General features: G+C 40.0%; 1 protein-coding gene across 3 annotated transcripts in view; it reads left to right on the top strand.

Annotated features, from left to right (window-relative positions):
• The first annotated feature begins 2,980 nt into the window (after window positions 1-2,980).
• RAD54B (RAD54 homolog B) overlaps window positions 2,981-17,045 on the top strand; it is a 134,015-nt gene continuing 119,950 nt past the window's right edge. Inside the window, exons 1-2 of one of the 3 annotated variants that reach the window (XM_009213344.4) lie at window positions 2,981-3,104; window positions 10,215-10,365. In XM_009213344.4, coding sequence (XP_009211608.2) covers window positions 10,231-10,365 — 135 coding nt within the window. In that variant the 5' untranslated portion in view covers window positions 2,981-3,104; window positions 10,215-10,230. The remainder of the gene's footprint in view (window positions 3,105-10,214; window positions 10,366-17,045) is intronic. The other 2 variants (XM_021942507.2, XM_003902978.4) reach the window with 2 other exon arrangements.

Raw genomic sequence — 17,045 nt, 5'->3', positions numbered from 1 at the left:
ACACATTAATTGGTTATTACAACCAATAAGTAATAACCAATTAATGTGTTAGTTACAGAGACTTTTACCTCCAATATTTGTTACTGTTAACCCCAAGGCACACTATAATGTCCTTATAAAAATGTTTAGAGTGATATACTTGGCATTTAACGATTGAAGAAGGAAATGAAATGAATACCAATATATTGGTGTATACCAATATATTCATTTCCAAAGATATATGTATCCACATAATTGGACAAAGACTTTGATTTTTTCTTTTGAGACAGGGTTTCATTCATGTTGCCCAGGCTGGTTTTGGACTCCTAGACTCAAGCATTTCTCCCCACTTGGCCTCCCAAAGTGCTAGCATTACAGGCATGAGCTGCCACACCTAGGCCTAAATTGCATTTTATTAGTTTCCTTTAGAGATAATCCAAAATCAGACTATACACTTCTGCAGAAAAGTACTTTTGAACTACACATTATGGTGTCCTTTGCATTACCAAGTACTTCATGTTTAGTATTTGTTGAATAACGGAAATCTTGTTTTTTAAACTTCTTTTTCTTTCTTTTTTTTTGAGATGGAGTCTTGCTCTATTGCCCAGGTTGGAGAGTGCAATGGCACGATCTTGCCTCACTGCAACCTCCGCCTCCTGGGTTCAAGCAATTCTTCTGCCTTAGCCTGCCTGGTATCTGGGATTACAGGCACCTACCACCATGCTCAGCTAAGTTTTGTATTTTTAGTAGAGACAGGGTTTCACCATGTTCACCAGGCTAGTCTTGAACTCCTGACCTCAAGTGATCTGTCCGCCTTGGCCTCCCAAACTGCTGGGATTACAGGCGTGAGCCACCATGCCTGGCCTTTTTAAACTTTTTACTTGAACTAATGTTTGACTTGCAGAACACTTGCAAAAACAGAACAGAGAGTTCATGTGTACACTTCTTTCAGCTTTCTTTCTTTTCTTAAGAGGCAGTGTCTCACTATGTTGCCCAGGCTGGTCTTTTCTCAAACTCCTGGCCTCAAGCAATCCTCCTGCCTTGGCCTCCAAATAAATATAAACAAATATTTTTTGAGTGCAGTCTGTAAGACTAGTACTGTTCTGGCTGGGTGCAGTGGCTCACGCCTGTAATCTCAGCACTTTGGGAGGCCGAGGTGGGTGGATCACGAGGTCAGGAGTTTGAGACCAGCCTGGCCAATATGGTGAAACCCCGTCTCTACCAAAAATACAAAAAAATTAGCCAGGCGTGGAGGTTCATGCCTGTAGTCCCAGCTGCTCGGGAGGCTGAGGCAGAAGAATCACTTTAACCCAGGAGGCAGAGGTTGCAGTGAGTCAAGATCATGCCACTGCACTCCAGTTGGGTGATAGAGTGAGACTCTGTCTCAAAAAACAAAACAAAACAAAGCAAAAAAGACTAGTACTGTTCTAAACACATGGGTACAGCAGAGAATAAAGCAAAGATCTTGCCCTCATGTAGCTTATATTCTGAGAGTAGTAGAAAAACAATAAACAAGTAAGTGTATGTTAGGGAATGGAAAGTGTGATGAAAATCTATAAAACAGGGTAAGGGAGATAGAAGATGAGACAAGAGAGTAACAGACTGTCAGATAAGGCCCTTTGACTACTTCATATGTGAGTAATGATCTGAAGTGAACAAGCAAACCAGACGCAAATCTGCAAGAGGAATGTCCCGGCCACCTTTAGCCAATCTGTTTTAGATTTTCTGAACTTCCCAGATGATATTAAGGTAGGCTGCAGACACTACGAGAGCTAGCTTGTTTTCTGGTTACCCTTACTCTTTACGTGTCCCAGTCCAAAGACGACGGGGGTGCAGTTTACCAAGGTGCCCAACCTTGGTAGGTCCCCATTTCAAATTCTTGTAACCCTGGCTCCGGGAGCTGCCAAAAGCACAACTCAACCTATGAGGTGCTCTTTATGACTGGAAAAAGTCCCCAGGATAAAAGCTCCTTATAAGCACATTCTTCTTTTTTTTTTTTTTTTGAAACAGGGTCTCTCTCTGCCACCCAGGCTGGAGTGCAGTGGTGCCATCTCAGTTCACTGCAGCCTCCACCTCCCGGGTTCAAGCGATTCTCCCGCCTTAGTCTGCTGAGTAGCTGGGATTACAGGCGCGCCCCACCAAAACCAGCTATATTTTTAGTAGAGACCGGGTTTCACCATGTTGGCCTGGCTGGTCTCGAACTGCTGACCTCAAGTGATCCGCCCCCCTCGGCCTCCCAAAATTCTGGGATTACAGGCTTGAGCCACCGCTCCCAGCCTCAAATTACTCTTTTAAATAGCTGTACCTATTTACACTCCTACCAGCAGCCCAAGAGTTCTCACTGTTTCACATCTTCATTTCACCCTTGATATTTTTTAGCTTTTACTTTTTGTCAAACTGTTGGATAAAACTCAGTAAACAACCTTTAGCCATTCCCTATCCTTTCAGATTAGCCTTTCTAATACCATTTTTCAGGGATAGCTGACTGTGTCATCGCCTAGCACTTAGAAGGTGCTAAGCAAATACTCATTGAATGATGTAACTTTCCTATTTAATATCCTTTAATGCTTTTCCAAGTCCGGGGGCGGCTTCCCTTTTCTGAGAGCCTAATAATCACATATTCATTTCTATATTCCCAGAACCTAACAAAGTTTGAAAATTATCCTGCAGGCAACACTAGGTCAATGTTTTTTCGGATTAATGAATAACCAATAGGATATCGTATACCTCTGCGATGCACGCATTTCTATTATCGCACACACCGAATCATACCTTATTTATTACTTATCCACGCAGATGGTGAGATCTGTAGTCTCGGCATCTACACTGTGTCTGAAAGTAGGCACGAAACCGGTATTTTTTTAATTGAACCGTAAACTTGAATCAAACTTGGAAGCCTTTAAAGGGAAACGCAAAGGTACATGCGCAGTGATGCAATAGAGTCGTCCAATCAGAGTAGGGCAGGACTGGACAGTGCAGCGGCTAGGTAGTGCGCACGCGCACCGGGCTCGTCCGCGATTGGCTTCGCCGAGGCGGGAGCCTTGAGCTTCTCCGGTGGCGAGGGGATCGCTGGTTACCAGAAGTGCTTCTTTGCAGGGCCAGTGGTTTCTGTCAGATTTTCGCCGGTGCGTCCTGGAGGGGGAAGCTCGGGAGGCCGCGACAGCCTGTAGGCTCGTGCGGGACAAAGCAGGGAGTGGCGCCGGAGCAGGCCTCCGAGGGAGGAGGGAGGGAAGGAGGCAGGAGCGACCGAAGTGGCCTCCTGCGGGCCTGCAACTTTGGTCTGAAGTGCGAGGGACGCCCTGGCTGCTGGCCCCGGGGGGCTAGGAGCGAAGGGCGGGTGGTGGGGGTGTAGAGGTGTGCGTTTGTGTGCGAGGGATGGTTCTGGGCTGTGGCCCCTGGGGCCGCCCCTGCTGTCGCTTTGCTCAGGCTTCTGTGGCGTTTGGGTCTCTCCCTCACTCCTGCACTGGGAAGCCCCTTCCCCAGCACCAGGGGGTGAAGGCTCCGCGAACGCCCTGGAGAGTGTCGGTACGCCTTCTTTAGGGACTTTTACCTCCTCGCTGGTCAGGTTTTTCTTGTATTTCCTTAAAATCTTTTAATCGATTACCTTATGAAAGATTTTCTAGGTAGGTACAGACGCTTCTCGACTTACTACGGAGTTGAAAATATCCTAAGTCGAAAATGGATTTAAAACAGCTAACCTACTGAGTATTAAAGCTTGGCCTAGCCTACTTTTGTTATCAAAAAAATTAATTTTCAGCGGTTTATTTTAGATTTGGGGGTACATGTGCAGGTTTGTTGCATCGGTATATTACGTGGTGCTGAGGTTTGGATACGATTGATCCTGTCACCCAGGTAGTGAGCATAGTACCCAATAGTTTTTGAACCCTTGCTCCTCCTTTCCTCCCCCTTCTAGTTGTCGCCACTGTCTATTGTTGCCATCTTTATGTTCATGAATGCCCAGTGTTTAGCTCCCATTTATAAGTGAGAACATGCAATATTTGATTTTCTGTTTCTGCTTTAATTCGCTTTGGGTAATAGCCTCCAGCTGCACCCATGTTGCTGTAAAGGACATGATTTCATGCCTACCTTAAACATACTCAGAACACTTACCTTAATCTACAGTTGGGCAAAATCATGACCACAGACAGTTATGTGGTTACTTGCACAGTTTCTACTAAATGCTTATGGCTTTCTTAAAAGTTGAAGAATTCTAAGTGAAACCGTCCTAAATTAGGAACCATCTGTATAGCCGGAGTCTCAAAGGAGCAACTTAAGGCATGAAGTGAGATAATTACTACTTAATGTAGTTGGAAGTCGAAAAGCAGAAACAGCAGGGAAAGACTGTTGCTGGTTCTTGGTAGAGTTGGTTTACTTACATTCTTGCATCCCAGACGTTTGATGGTTGCACATACCTCTCTTTAAAGCCCAGACGAACCCAAAGATTCTGGTCATTGTCCTGTATGTTGAACTACCCCTTTTGTATCTCCCCCACAGGACCTTCGTCATTTCTATTCTCCAATAATACTAATTATAGATAGTAATATTACAGATAACATTGAGTGCTTATGTGTCAAGTTTTGTTTTAAGTGCTTTACATATTTCATTTAATCCTCCCAACAGTTCGGTGTGTAAGTATGATTATGGTACCCCCTCTTAAAGATGAGGAAACTGAGACACATGGAGCCTAAGTAAACTGTGCAAGACCATTGGGAAGTGTCAGTATTTATATTCAGGCATTTGCTTTCAAAGTTGTGTTCTTATTTACCACAGTGTAGTGCCAAGTACTTGTGGCTATCTGGTGTATTGCAGTTGTCAGCCTGGCCTTACCATTTTACTTGGAAGGACTGAAGCTAATAGGTGTTATAGAAATTGTAGCATCACATCAGGGCTACCAAATGGCTTTATTTCTAGGACCTGGGAAAAGGGCTCAGACAGCACTAATTAATTAATTAATTTATTATGGACAGGACAACATGAACATACAGAACTAGTTTAAAAAGCTATAAGGGTGCAGTACTCTTTTGGGGGGAAATGTACTGATTTCTGCATTTTACTTTGAAATGCATCAACAAATTAAATGTCTTGATGGGTGCCTAAGGTCATATGTAAATAGCACAGTTTGGATTCTAGCCAGGCAGCCTGGCTGGCTCCAGAGTCAGTCTGTTTTCTTAATCACTGCTCTGTGATGATGCTTGTATGCTTGCATTATCATTTTTATTAGTTTACAAAATAGGAAGGTTGAAAAATCAGAAATCATGTATTAGATGTAGAAGGGTTTAGGGTAGTAATTCTTCACATTTAGTGTTGAAAGAAATTTTAGCATCTAGTTCATTCTTTATTTTATAAATGAGAAAATTGGTGTCTAGAGAGTTAAATAGCTTCCCCAAAGTTAAGCATCCCTGAAATAGCAGAATCTGAACTACACTCTGGTTTCCTTCATTTCTACTGTTGATGTTTCTAACTACTGTATTTTTTTAAGTGTTCCTTTTGAAAAAGTGTCAGAATTTTCACAGTATTAAAGGGGAGTCTGATTAATGTAGAGAACAGAATGATGTGGACATCATATTTTTATTAATGCTATCTAGAATTTATTAGTTTAAGAAGGCTCATTATCTTATTTCAGTTGAACTATAGTCACTAAAATCTTTAGTTTTAAATTTCAGCTTCTATTGTTCTATTTCATTTGACCATTAAGTAACTGAGTCTAAATGCAAGGCCTAACATCCATGTCCTTTTGTGACAGTTGCCATTAATCAATTTCAAACTTGTGTCAATTATATATTTAGAGACCTGTAGTATTCTGCTTACCCATTATAAAAAGGAAATTAGTTTAATGAAGTTATTTTGGCATGACTTGTTTGGCCAGAATTTGTATTTACTTCTGGCATTGGCAAATACTGCTTCTAAAGCAGTCAAAAACCATCTGTTTCATAATTTGCTCTAAGATTAAAGATTATACTAATAGAGATCTATTTTGTTGTTGAATAAGAAATGGAAGAGAGTGACCTCTACTACTCATTCCTCAAACTATGTAAAGGCTGGTTATATATCAAATATTTACATGTTTCATCATTTTAACATTGATGAAATTAGGAAATGTCTAACCATCAATGATAGTGTATCATAGTTTAATTGGCTACACTTTTTTTCTTGGATACATAAAATAATGGTACATCTTACAACTAAAAAAATTTTTATTTTTAAAATATTTACTTTTAAACATTTCTTTTATATGGACTAACAACCAAGAGTATATCTTACAATTGATGGCATTTTAGATTTGATGAAATATGGTAATTTAAAAAATCTAATTCATGATACTTTTCCCTATTACAAAGGTAATATTTTCATTGTAAAAAATTTGAAATATACAGAAAATAACTCAGAATAGAATAAAAATTACTGGTTATTCTAACCAGACCTAGAAATAATTACAGTTAATATTGTGGCATGTGTTTTTCTAGTTTTTAAAAAACAATTGTATATTTTAATATATGACATATATATCTACTTTATAGCAGTATAATTTACAGTGTGCAGTTAGATGTGTACATTTTGATGTTTTGATATACAGATGTATATATACTCCTGTAATCACACTACAATCTTATATAGATTATTTCTGTCACTTCAAACAAGTTCTCTCATGCTCGTTTGCTTTCTAGTCTTTTAAATGTACATATACGCATTATCCTTTTTCTTTTTCTTTTCTTTTTAAAAATTAGAATGAGACTGGACATGTTTTGTCGCCATTTTTCCTTTGATTTATCAAAAAATATTTCTCATGTCATTAAACATTTTTTTAAAGTGTTGTTCCCTGCCCCCTCCCTGCCCCAATTAATGGTATCGTTCACATAACAAATACTGAACTCCTTCTGCGTATTTGGTACTGGCAATATAGTGATGAATTGTATGTAAGATTTCATGCCTGAGTTAATAGCTCAGGGGGAATGATAGGGCAAATTTCATTGCAGTATGAAAAGTGCTTGGGTAGTGCATATGCAGAAAGGTCCTCCAGTCCAGTCTTTGAGAGGAGATGAAGAGGGCTCATGGTTAAGACTTCTAGAGGATAAGGTAGAATTAATCAGGCAAAGAAAAGTCGGAAAAAGCATTCCCAACATTATATAAGAGAAAGTTTGTTCAAAGCCTAGAGAAAAAGAGAACATGGCTAGCTTGGGGAATAGTACTGACTCAATTTTGGTGGTATATGAAGACAGTGTGTTCTGTTGTGTGGGTGTACCATAATTTATCTTGTACTTCATTATAGACATTCTTTTTCCTTTTTCCCCCTACTGTAATTAATACTAGCATGATTATTGTTTTTTCTTTCTTTGTTTTCTTTGAGACAGAGTCTCGCTCTGTCACCCAGGCTGGAGTACAGTGGTGCAATCTTGGCTCACTGCAACCTCTGCCTCCCAGGTTCAAGCGATGCTCATGCTTCAGCCTTCTGAGTAGCTGAGATAACAGGCATGTACCACCACACTTGGCTAATTTTTTTTTTTAGACGAAGTTTCGCTCTAGTTGCCCAGGCTGGAGTGCAATGGTGCTATCTCAGCTCACCACAACCTCTACCTCCTGGGTTCAAGTGATTCTCCTGCCTCAGCCTCCCGAGTAGCTGGGATTACAGGCACGCACCACCACGCCTGGCTAATTTTGTATTTTTAATAGAAACAGGGTTTCTCCATGTTGGTCAGGTTGGTCTTGAACTCCTCACCTCACGTGATCTGCTCAGCTTAGCCTCCCAAAGTACTGGGATTACAGGTGTGAGCCACTGCACCCGGCCTCAAATTTTTATATTTTTAGTAGAGACGGGGTTTCGCCGTGTTGGCCTGACTGGTCTCAAACTCCCGACCTCAGGTGATCCACCTGCCTTGGCCTCCTGAAGTGCTGGGATTACACTCGAGCCACTGTGTCTTGCCCAGCTGATTATTCTTATATATGGTTACTTAGTATTATCTCTGATAGTTCCTTAGGTTAAGTTGCCAGAATTGGAATTTCTGGGTGAAACAGATAACGTTGGTAGTCATGTTCATCCTTGCTGATGGCTTATGTTAAATAGTGTTTTGTGGTATTGTTTTGAATTGGAGTACTTGCTACTATCCATTTCAGAAACATGATGTATGTATGTAATGTCCTTGTTTTCTGTCTGTTCCCCTATCCAGTCCTCATAGAAATAAGATTGAGCAAAAGTTGGGAAACCTGGTTCTAGTCTCTTGATTTATATTTTTAAAAATTCCACTGTTTTCAAATGAAATAGGCTAGTAAAAACAAATTGAATTTTAAAAATATCTTTTAAATTATCAGATTTCATTCATTCAAAATATTTGTTAGTGATGTTAATGTATCTGTCACTGTTGCCAGACACATTATAGTGATTACTGGTGGAGAAAACAAGCATGAGATTGCTACCCTCATGTGGTTTATGGATTAGTGGAATAGAAAAAAAGCAACATGTTTGATATTTGTATGTGAATTGTATTTCCTTATATTTTGAAATTTTTATTTAAATTGCTTTAAAGAAGATACCATGATTATACTTAAATTTTTGATAAATTGACATATACTTAAATTTACACCATTTGTATTAGTCTGTTCTGACACTGCTAATAAAAACATACTTGAGACTGGGTAATTTAAGGAAAGAGGTTTAATGGACTCACAGTTCCACATGACTGAGGAGGCCTCACAATTATGGCAGAAGGCAAAGGAGAAGCAAGCCACATCTTACATGGGAGCAGGCAAGAGAGTTTGTGCAGGGGAACTCCCATTTATAAAATCATAGGATCCCGTGAGACTTACTCACTACCATGAGAATAGGCCCTGGCCTTGACGTGGGGATTATTACAGTTCAAGGTGAGATTGGGGTAGGGTTACAGCCAAACCATATCACCGTTCAATTTAAATCTTAAATTATTTTCAGTAGCCCTTGATGAAAAATAAAATCTTACTAGCTATTGAACTTGTTTTCTTTTTCTTTAGAACAAAAAAAAACAAGGGATGGGCTCTTTTGGGCTCAAGCGATCCTCCCATTTTGGCCTCCCAAGATGCTGGGATTAAGGATGTGGGCCACTTTGCCCAGCCTGAAGTTGTTTTCTCAGGCTTATTCTCTTATGTTTTATTTTTGTTTTTTTCAGTTGAAGTCTTGCCGCTATGTTGCCCAGACTGGTTTTGAACTCCTGACCTCAAGGGATCCCCTCAGCCCAGCCTCCCGAGTAGCTGAGACTACAGGCATGCACCACCAAGCTCCTCTTATCTTTTTTCTTTTAATTTTTATTTTTAATAGAGACAAAGCTCCTAGGTTCAAGGGATCTTCCCGCCTCATCCTCCTGCCTCATCCTCCCAAAGTACTGGGATTACATGCATGAGACACCACGTCGGCCCCTTTTACCTTTTTACATATGTCATGGCTGTATTACCACACCAAACTTGAGTCTACCTGCCTGGCACAGCAAAGCTGTCTGCAGACATTGGGATTTGCAGCAAGAGAAAGTGAGACATTTATTGCAGGGTGCCAAGCGAGGAGAAGTGGGCAACTAATGGTTAAGACTCAAACTCTGTGATGGCTTACATGCAAGCATTTTTAAAGATGGGGAGGCAGAGGTTACAGGCAAAGTCATAAATCAGTGCATCATTGATTTGGCCTAAAAAGGCGAGACATCTTGAAGTGGGGGCTTACGAGTCATAGGTGTATTAAAAGATTCTCTGATTTGGGATTGGTTAAGGAAGTGAAGCTTTGTCTAAAAACTTGGGGTCAGCAGAAAGGAATGTTGAGCTCTGGCCTGTGGGTATGACTTCCTCCAGGCCTCTGAATAAGAAATTTAGAAAAAAGAATAGCAGAGTTCAGTCCTTTTTCCCCTAATGTGAGGTGTGTGTGTCAGTAGACACATTTGGTGGGGGTCTGGATTTCTGAAAAACAACTCAAGGACATATGTTAAGATGTTACCTTTAGTTTCTATAGGGAACCAAACATTTTGTCACTCTAACTTCCCTCACCATTATTTTAAGCTATTACCTTCTTGCTAATCATATTGCTCATATACTTCTCAGGGCTAGCTAGGTGCCTGGAAGTTCCTTTGAAGGAACTGAAGATTTTCCTTTGTTTCTATGCTTGGGGGGCCAGGCAGGCCCCTAAGAGGGGTTCCTGCTGCATCTCAGTTGTAGTTTTGAGCTATTTTTATATTTGGGGGTGATTGTAATTAGATTCATAGATAGTTACTGTTTTGGGTATTTTTCAGGTCACCACTGCTGAATATGAGACGATCTGCAGCGCCAAGTCAGTTGCAGGGAAATTCCTTCAAAAAACCAAAATTTATACCTCCAGGAAGAAGTAATCCAGGTCTGAATGAAGAGATTACAAAACTGAATCCAGATATAAAACTATTTGAGGTAAGACAAAACAGGGCTTATAATATAGATAATATAGAAAAGCATGTATGTTTAAGAAAATGCCATTTAAAGAGTTAACAGTATTTTCTGCCTGTTGGAATTTTCAGTATCTCTGAACACATCTTCTGAAAACCTTGGAAATGAAGATTACATAATTTTTTTTTAAAAGGAATAACAGGATGGGCACAGTGGCTCATGCCTGTAATCCCAGCACCTTGGGAGGCAGAGGCAGGAGGATGACTTGAGCTAAGGACGTCAAGACCTGCCTGGGTAACATAGTGAGATACCGTCTCTACAAAAAATAAAAATTTAGCGGGGTGTGGTGGTGTGCACCTGGAGTATCAGCTACTCAGGAGGCTGAGGTGGAAGGATCACTTGAGCCTGGGAGGTCGAGGCTGCAGTGAGCTGTGATTGTGCCACTGCACTGCAGCCTGGGCAACACAGCAAGACCCTGTCTCATTCAATCAGTCAGTGGAATAACATGTACTTGGGTCTATAAAATAAACTTTTGGTGATGGTAAGTACCTCTTTGAGGGAAGGGGTGGAGATTCTAATCGGTGTTCTTTTTAAAGTTAGTACATAAGTAAGTGAAAACTTCTTTAAGGTGATTTAAAGAGAAAAGACACATAATGATTTGTATCACTATTCCAAACATTTGTTCTCATTTTTATCTATAAAAAGTGAATACTGGCTGGGTGCGGTGGCTCACGCCTGTAATCGCAGCACTTTGGGAGGCCAAGACAGGCAGATCATCTGAGGTCAGGAGTTTGAGACCAGCCTGGTTAACATGCTGAAACTCCGTCTCTTCTAAAAATACAAAAACTAGCCGGGCATGGTGGTGCACGCCTGTAATCCCAGCTACTCCAGAGGCTGAGGCAGGAGAATTGCTGGAACCCAGGAGGTGGAGGTTACAGTGAGCTGAGATCATGCCACTGTACTCCAACCTGGGTGACAGAGCAAGATTCCATCCTCCCTTAAAAAAAAAAAGAGTGAATACTGGAAGCAGTTTTAATGTGTCTCATTTACTATTAAGAAAAAGGATTGTTTTGGTCTTAGGCCTAAGATCAAAGGTGTTAGTATATATGAAAGGTATATAAAGTATAAAGAAGGCATATAAAATGGAGAATTCACGCTACCTACTACTCTGCAATTCCCTGATCCTTTTATGCTATAGGGATTAAAGTCTATTAATTTTTTCCCTCTTCTTTTTTATTGTGATTAAGCATATATAACGTAAAATTTGCCATCTTACCATTTTTAAGTGTACAATTAAGTGGCATTAATAACTTTCACACTGTTGTGTAACCATCACCACAATCTGTTTCCAAAACTTTTTCATTACCCCAAACAGAAACTCTGTACCCATTAAACATTAACTCCCTGTTCTCTCCACTCAGCTCCTGGTAACCACTATTGTACTTTCTGTCTCTATAAATCTGACTGCCCTAGGTACCTCATGGAAGTGGAATCACACAATATTTGTCCTTTTGTGTCTGGCTTATTTCCATTAGCGTAATGTTTTCAAGGTTCATCCATGTTGTAGCGTGTATCAGAACTTAAATTTGTTTGTATGGTTGAATAATCATTATGTGGTTTTACCACATTTTGTTTATCCATCCATTAATCTATCTGATGCATGCTTGGGCAGTTTCCACCTTTTGGCTATGGTGAATAATGCTGCTGTGAACATTGGCATCCAAGTTTCTGTTTGTGTTCCTGTTTTAGTTCTTTTGGGTTATAACTAGAAATGAATTTGCTAGGTAATGTGGTAATTCTGTGTTTAGCTGTCTGATGAACCATCAAACAGTTTTTCATAGCTGTACCATTTTACATCTCCACCAGGAATGTGTGATGGTTGTAGTATCTACATCCCCAGGAGTACTTGTTATTTTCCATTTAAAAAATTGTTTTATTATTGGCATCTCAGTAGGTGCGAAGTGGTATTTCACTGTGGTTCTGATTTGTATTTCCTTAATTACTAGTGGTGCTGAGCATCTTTTCATGTGCTTATTGGCCATTTATATATCTTTGGAAAAATGTCTATTTAAGGCCTTTGCCTGGTTTTTAATGGTATCTTTTTTTGTTGAAAAAACCTTCTAATTTTTGACTCTGCTTTTTTTGGTCTGTATGTGTTTGTTTTATCCTATATTTCTTTACCAAGTAGATTGTTTAGCACTTACCAATGTAAAAATTCTGGCACACTGTAAGGAGAAAACATAGGCTTTTTTTTCTTAATAAGGTTTTTCTTTCTTTGCTTTTTAAAATACAGCTTTATTTAGGTATTGATAGAGTTTGGATATTTGTCCCTTCAGAATCTCATGTTGAAATATGACCTCCAGTGTTTGAGGTTGTCCTAATGGGAGATATTTGGGTCATACGGGATGGTTCCTTCATAAATGGCTTTGTGTTGTTTTCATGGTAATGAGTGAGTTCTCGCTGAGTTCACATGATAAAAAAGAGTGTGGCATCTCCCCACTCCCTCTCTTGCTCTCCCTCTTGCCATTGAGACACAGGTTCCCCCCCACTTTTTTTTTCTTTTCTTTTTTTCTTTTTTTTCTTTTTTTTTTGAGACGGAGTCTCGCTCTGTCACCCAGGCTGGAGTGCAGTGGCCGGATCTCAGCTCACTGCAAGCTCCACCTCCCGGGTTCACGCCATTCTCCTGCCTCAGCCTCCCGAGTAGCTGGGACTACAGGCGCCTGCCACCTCGCCCGGCTAAGTTTTTGTATTTTTAGTAGAGACGGGGTTTCACTGTGTTAGCCAGGATGGTCTCGATCTCCTGACCTCGTGATCCGCCTGTCTCGGCCTCTCAGAATGCTGGGATTACAGGCGTGAGCCACCGCGCCCGGCCTTCAGGTTCCCCCTTTACCTTCTACCCTGATTATAAGCTTCTGGAGGCCCTCATCAGAAGCAGAAGCTGGCACCATGCTTCTTGTACAGCCTGCAGAACTGTGAGCCAAAATAAACCTCTTTTCTTTATAAATTACCCAGCCTCAGATATTCCTTTATAGCAATGCAAACTGACTAATACAGATATAACTTAAATACCATACTTACTACAACTCAGTGGTTTCTAGTATATTCACAGAATTGTGCAACCATCTCCACAGTCAATTTTAGAACATTTTCATGACACCAAAAGAAACTTTTTATCAGTAATTTATTTCTTATTGCCGAAATATCAGTTTTCTTTTACCACTGAAACAAATTACCACAAATCTAATGACTTAAAACAACACAAATGAATTATCTTATAGTTCTGTAGGTCAAAAGTTCAACACAGATCTAAGATCAAGGTGTTGGCAAGGGGCCTACATTCATTTCTGGAGATTTTAGAGGAAATCTGTTCCCTAGCCTTTTCCAGCTTCTGCAGATCACCACATTCCTTGGCTCGTGGCGCCCTTCTTCCTTTTTCACAGTCAGGGAAGCATGTTTGAGTTCTCATGTTTTCTTCTCTTTGGTTTTCTGCAGCTAGAACTCATTTGATTAGGTTAGGCCCAACTGCGTAATCCAGGATCATCTCTCCATTTCAAGGTCCTGGTCCTTAATCACATCTGCAAAGTCCTTTTTACCACATAACAATACATTCACAGATTCTGGGGATTAGGGTGTGGACATCTTTGGGAGCCATTATTCTGCCTACCACACTGAATAATCTTGTTTTAATATACCACATTTTATTCATTCTTTAGTTAATGGTCATTTGGGTTGTTTCCACTTTTTAGCAATTATGAATAATGCTCATGAACGTTTGTGTATAAATTTTTGTGTGGATATGTGTTTTCATTTCTCCCTCCTTCCCCCCCCTTCCTTCCTTCCTTCCTTCCTTCCTTCCTTCCTTCCTTCCTTCCTTCCCTCCTCTTCCTCTCCTCTCCCTCTCCTCTCCCTCTCCTCTCCCTGTCCTTTCCCTCTCCTCTCCCTCTCCTCTCCCCTCCTTTCTATAGGGTCTTGCCCTGTTGCCTAGGCTGGGGTGCGGTGGCACCATCATGGCTCACTGCAGCCACCACCTACTAGGCTCAAGTGATCCTCCCACCTCTGTCTCCCTTAGTAGCTGGGACCACAGGCATGTGCCATCATACCTGGCTAATTTTCAATTTTTTTATAGAGATGGGTTCTGCCTTTGTTGCCCAGGCTGGTCTCTAAGTCCTGAACTCAAGCAGTCCTCTCCTCAGCCTCCCAAAGTGTTGGGATTACAGACGTGAGCCACCATACTTGGCCATGTTTTCATTTCTCTTGAGTGTACTCCTAGGAGTAGAATTGCTGGATCATATGATAATTCTATGTTTAACCTCTTAATGAACTGACAGACTCTTTTCCAAGCTGACTGCACCATTCATTCTTACCATCAGTATATGAAGGTTTTAATTTTTCCAAATGCCTACCAACACTTACTATCTTTTTGATGACGGCCATACTAGGGAGTGAAGTAGTACCTCACTGTGGTTTTGCTTTGCATTTCTCTGATAGCTGATATGGAGCACTTTTATGTGTGCTTATTACCCATTTGTGTATCTCTTTGGAGAACTCTCTTTTTTTTTTTTTTTTAAGGCAAAGTCTTGCTCTCTCGCCCACACTAGAGCCCAGCCAATATTTATTTATTTATTCATTTATTATTTTTGAGATGGAGGCTTGCTCTGTCACTCAGGCTGGAGTGCAGTGGCACGATCCTGGCTCACTGCAACCTCTGCCTCCTGGGTTCAGGCGATTCTCCTGTTTCGGCCTCTGGAGTAGCTGGGACTAAAGGCGCCTGCTGCCACACCTGTATCTACTGAAAATACAAAAATTGCCACACAATTTTTGTATTTTCAGTAGAGTTGGGGTTTCACCATGTTGGCCAGGCTGGTCATGAACTCCTGATCTCAGGTTATCCGCCTGCCTTGGTGTCCCACAGTGTTGGAATTCCAGGCGTGAGCCACCATGCCCAGCCAAGATTTGTTTTTTGATGTAGCGTCTGAGGACTAATTCCAGACAAAAACTCTGATTTACTATTTTTTCTTTTAATTCTATAAATAAATTAAACATTTTAATTTTTAAAACTGAAGTGGGCATTTTTGAAGTTATACAGCAATTTTAAGCAAGGTAACATGAGAAGCCTAAAAGTATTAGGCTTAGCAGTCAACTCTGCCATCTTTTTACTTTGTCTATTACATTCTTAACCTTTTGTACTTAAATTATTTCTTATCTTAGATTGAATTAACCTATAGTGAGAAAGTATTGCTTTGGTGACTTCAGTGGTTTTTACTTGATTGGTCTGATAAATACAAAATCTGGGACAAATTGAACATCAAAGAAATATACTAATGGATTATAACCCATTGAATAATATAGGAGTTGGAATCCATACTAATATATGAAAATAAATGAATAAATAAATAAATGAAGAGTAAGCTCTTCCTTATAGTGGAATGCTGAAGCATAGAAATGGAAGTAATGATGGTGTTAGAGAGTCTCAGTGGATGCCGAAACTAGTGGGTAAATGTTCAACGAGGAAATAGGATATTTGAATATACTCAAGTATCTCCTCACAACATACTTAAAAAAATGACAAAGGGAAAAATACTTTGGCAGACACCACCTTAATCAGCGATCAAAGTTAATACCTCTAGTAATGGAACAAACTGATATTATGTGCCTCCTAATATGATGAACTGTTGTATTCTTGCCCCAAATTCACCATCTGAAACCAGTCATAGGGAAATATCAGAGAAATCCAGATTGAGGGATATTCAGCAAAATAACTGGCCTGTAATTTTGAAATTTCAAGACCAGAAACGATAAATAAAGTTAGCGATTAAAGGAAACTAAAGGAACGTAGTGACTAGATGTAATGTGTGATCTAGGATTGGATCCTGATTTGGGGAAAAATCTATAACAGACATTATTGGGATAAGTGACCAAATTTGAACATAGACTGTGGATTAGATACTAGTATTGTACCAGTATTAAATGATCAATTTTGGTAATTTTTCTGTGATTATGGAAGAGAGTCTTTGGAAACACTTGAAGTATTTAGAGGCAAAGGAGCATAGTGTCTGCAGTTTACTCTCACGTGTGTGTGTACACATATACACAGAAAGAGCGAAGGGGGAGAGAGGGAAATGGAAGAAAATGTAAACAAGTGGTTAATGTGGGTAAAGGTGTATGGCAATACTATTTTTGGAATGTTTCCATGAATTTGAGATTATGTCAAAATAAAATGTTGCAAAAAAGAAAATTCATGACCTTCATTAGTTGACTTACTTTAAAATCTGATCAGATATAAAAAATAAAAAAAAGATTTTATCAGATAGGTTTTTTTTGGAATGTTTGTTTACTAGCCATGAAGTTTATTAAGATGAGTATTTATAGTAACATGACAACTTTGCCTGTTGTGAGTTTCTATTATTTTTAAAAAATTCTGTCTACTGTGGTAGACAGAAAAAATGGCCCTTTAAACATGTTCATGTCCTAATCATTGGAATCTGTGTTACCTTACATGGCAAAAGAGACTTTGCTGATGTGATTAATGTTAAGGACCTTGAGATGGGGAGGTTACCCTGGATGATCTGAGTGGGCCCAATATAATCATAAGGGTCCTTGGAAGTGGAAGAGGGAGAGGGAAGAGGATCAGAGAAAGAGATGGTGATTAGGGAAGCAGGGGCAGAGAGATGTAACATAGCTGACTTTGAATATGGAGGAAGAGG

The sequence above is a fragment of the Papio anubis genome, chromosome 8, assembly GCF_008728515.1.
Source record: "Papio anubis isolate 15944 chromosome 8, Panubis1.0, whole genome shotgun sequence".
Lineage (NCBI taxonomy): Eukaryota > Metazoa > Chordata > Mammalia > Primates > Cercopithecidae > Papio > Papio anubis.
The sequence above is the reverse complement of the archived record's forward strand: the minus strand, read 5'-3'. Positions and strand labels throughout refer to the sequence as shown.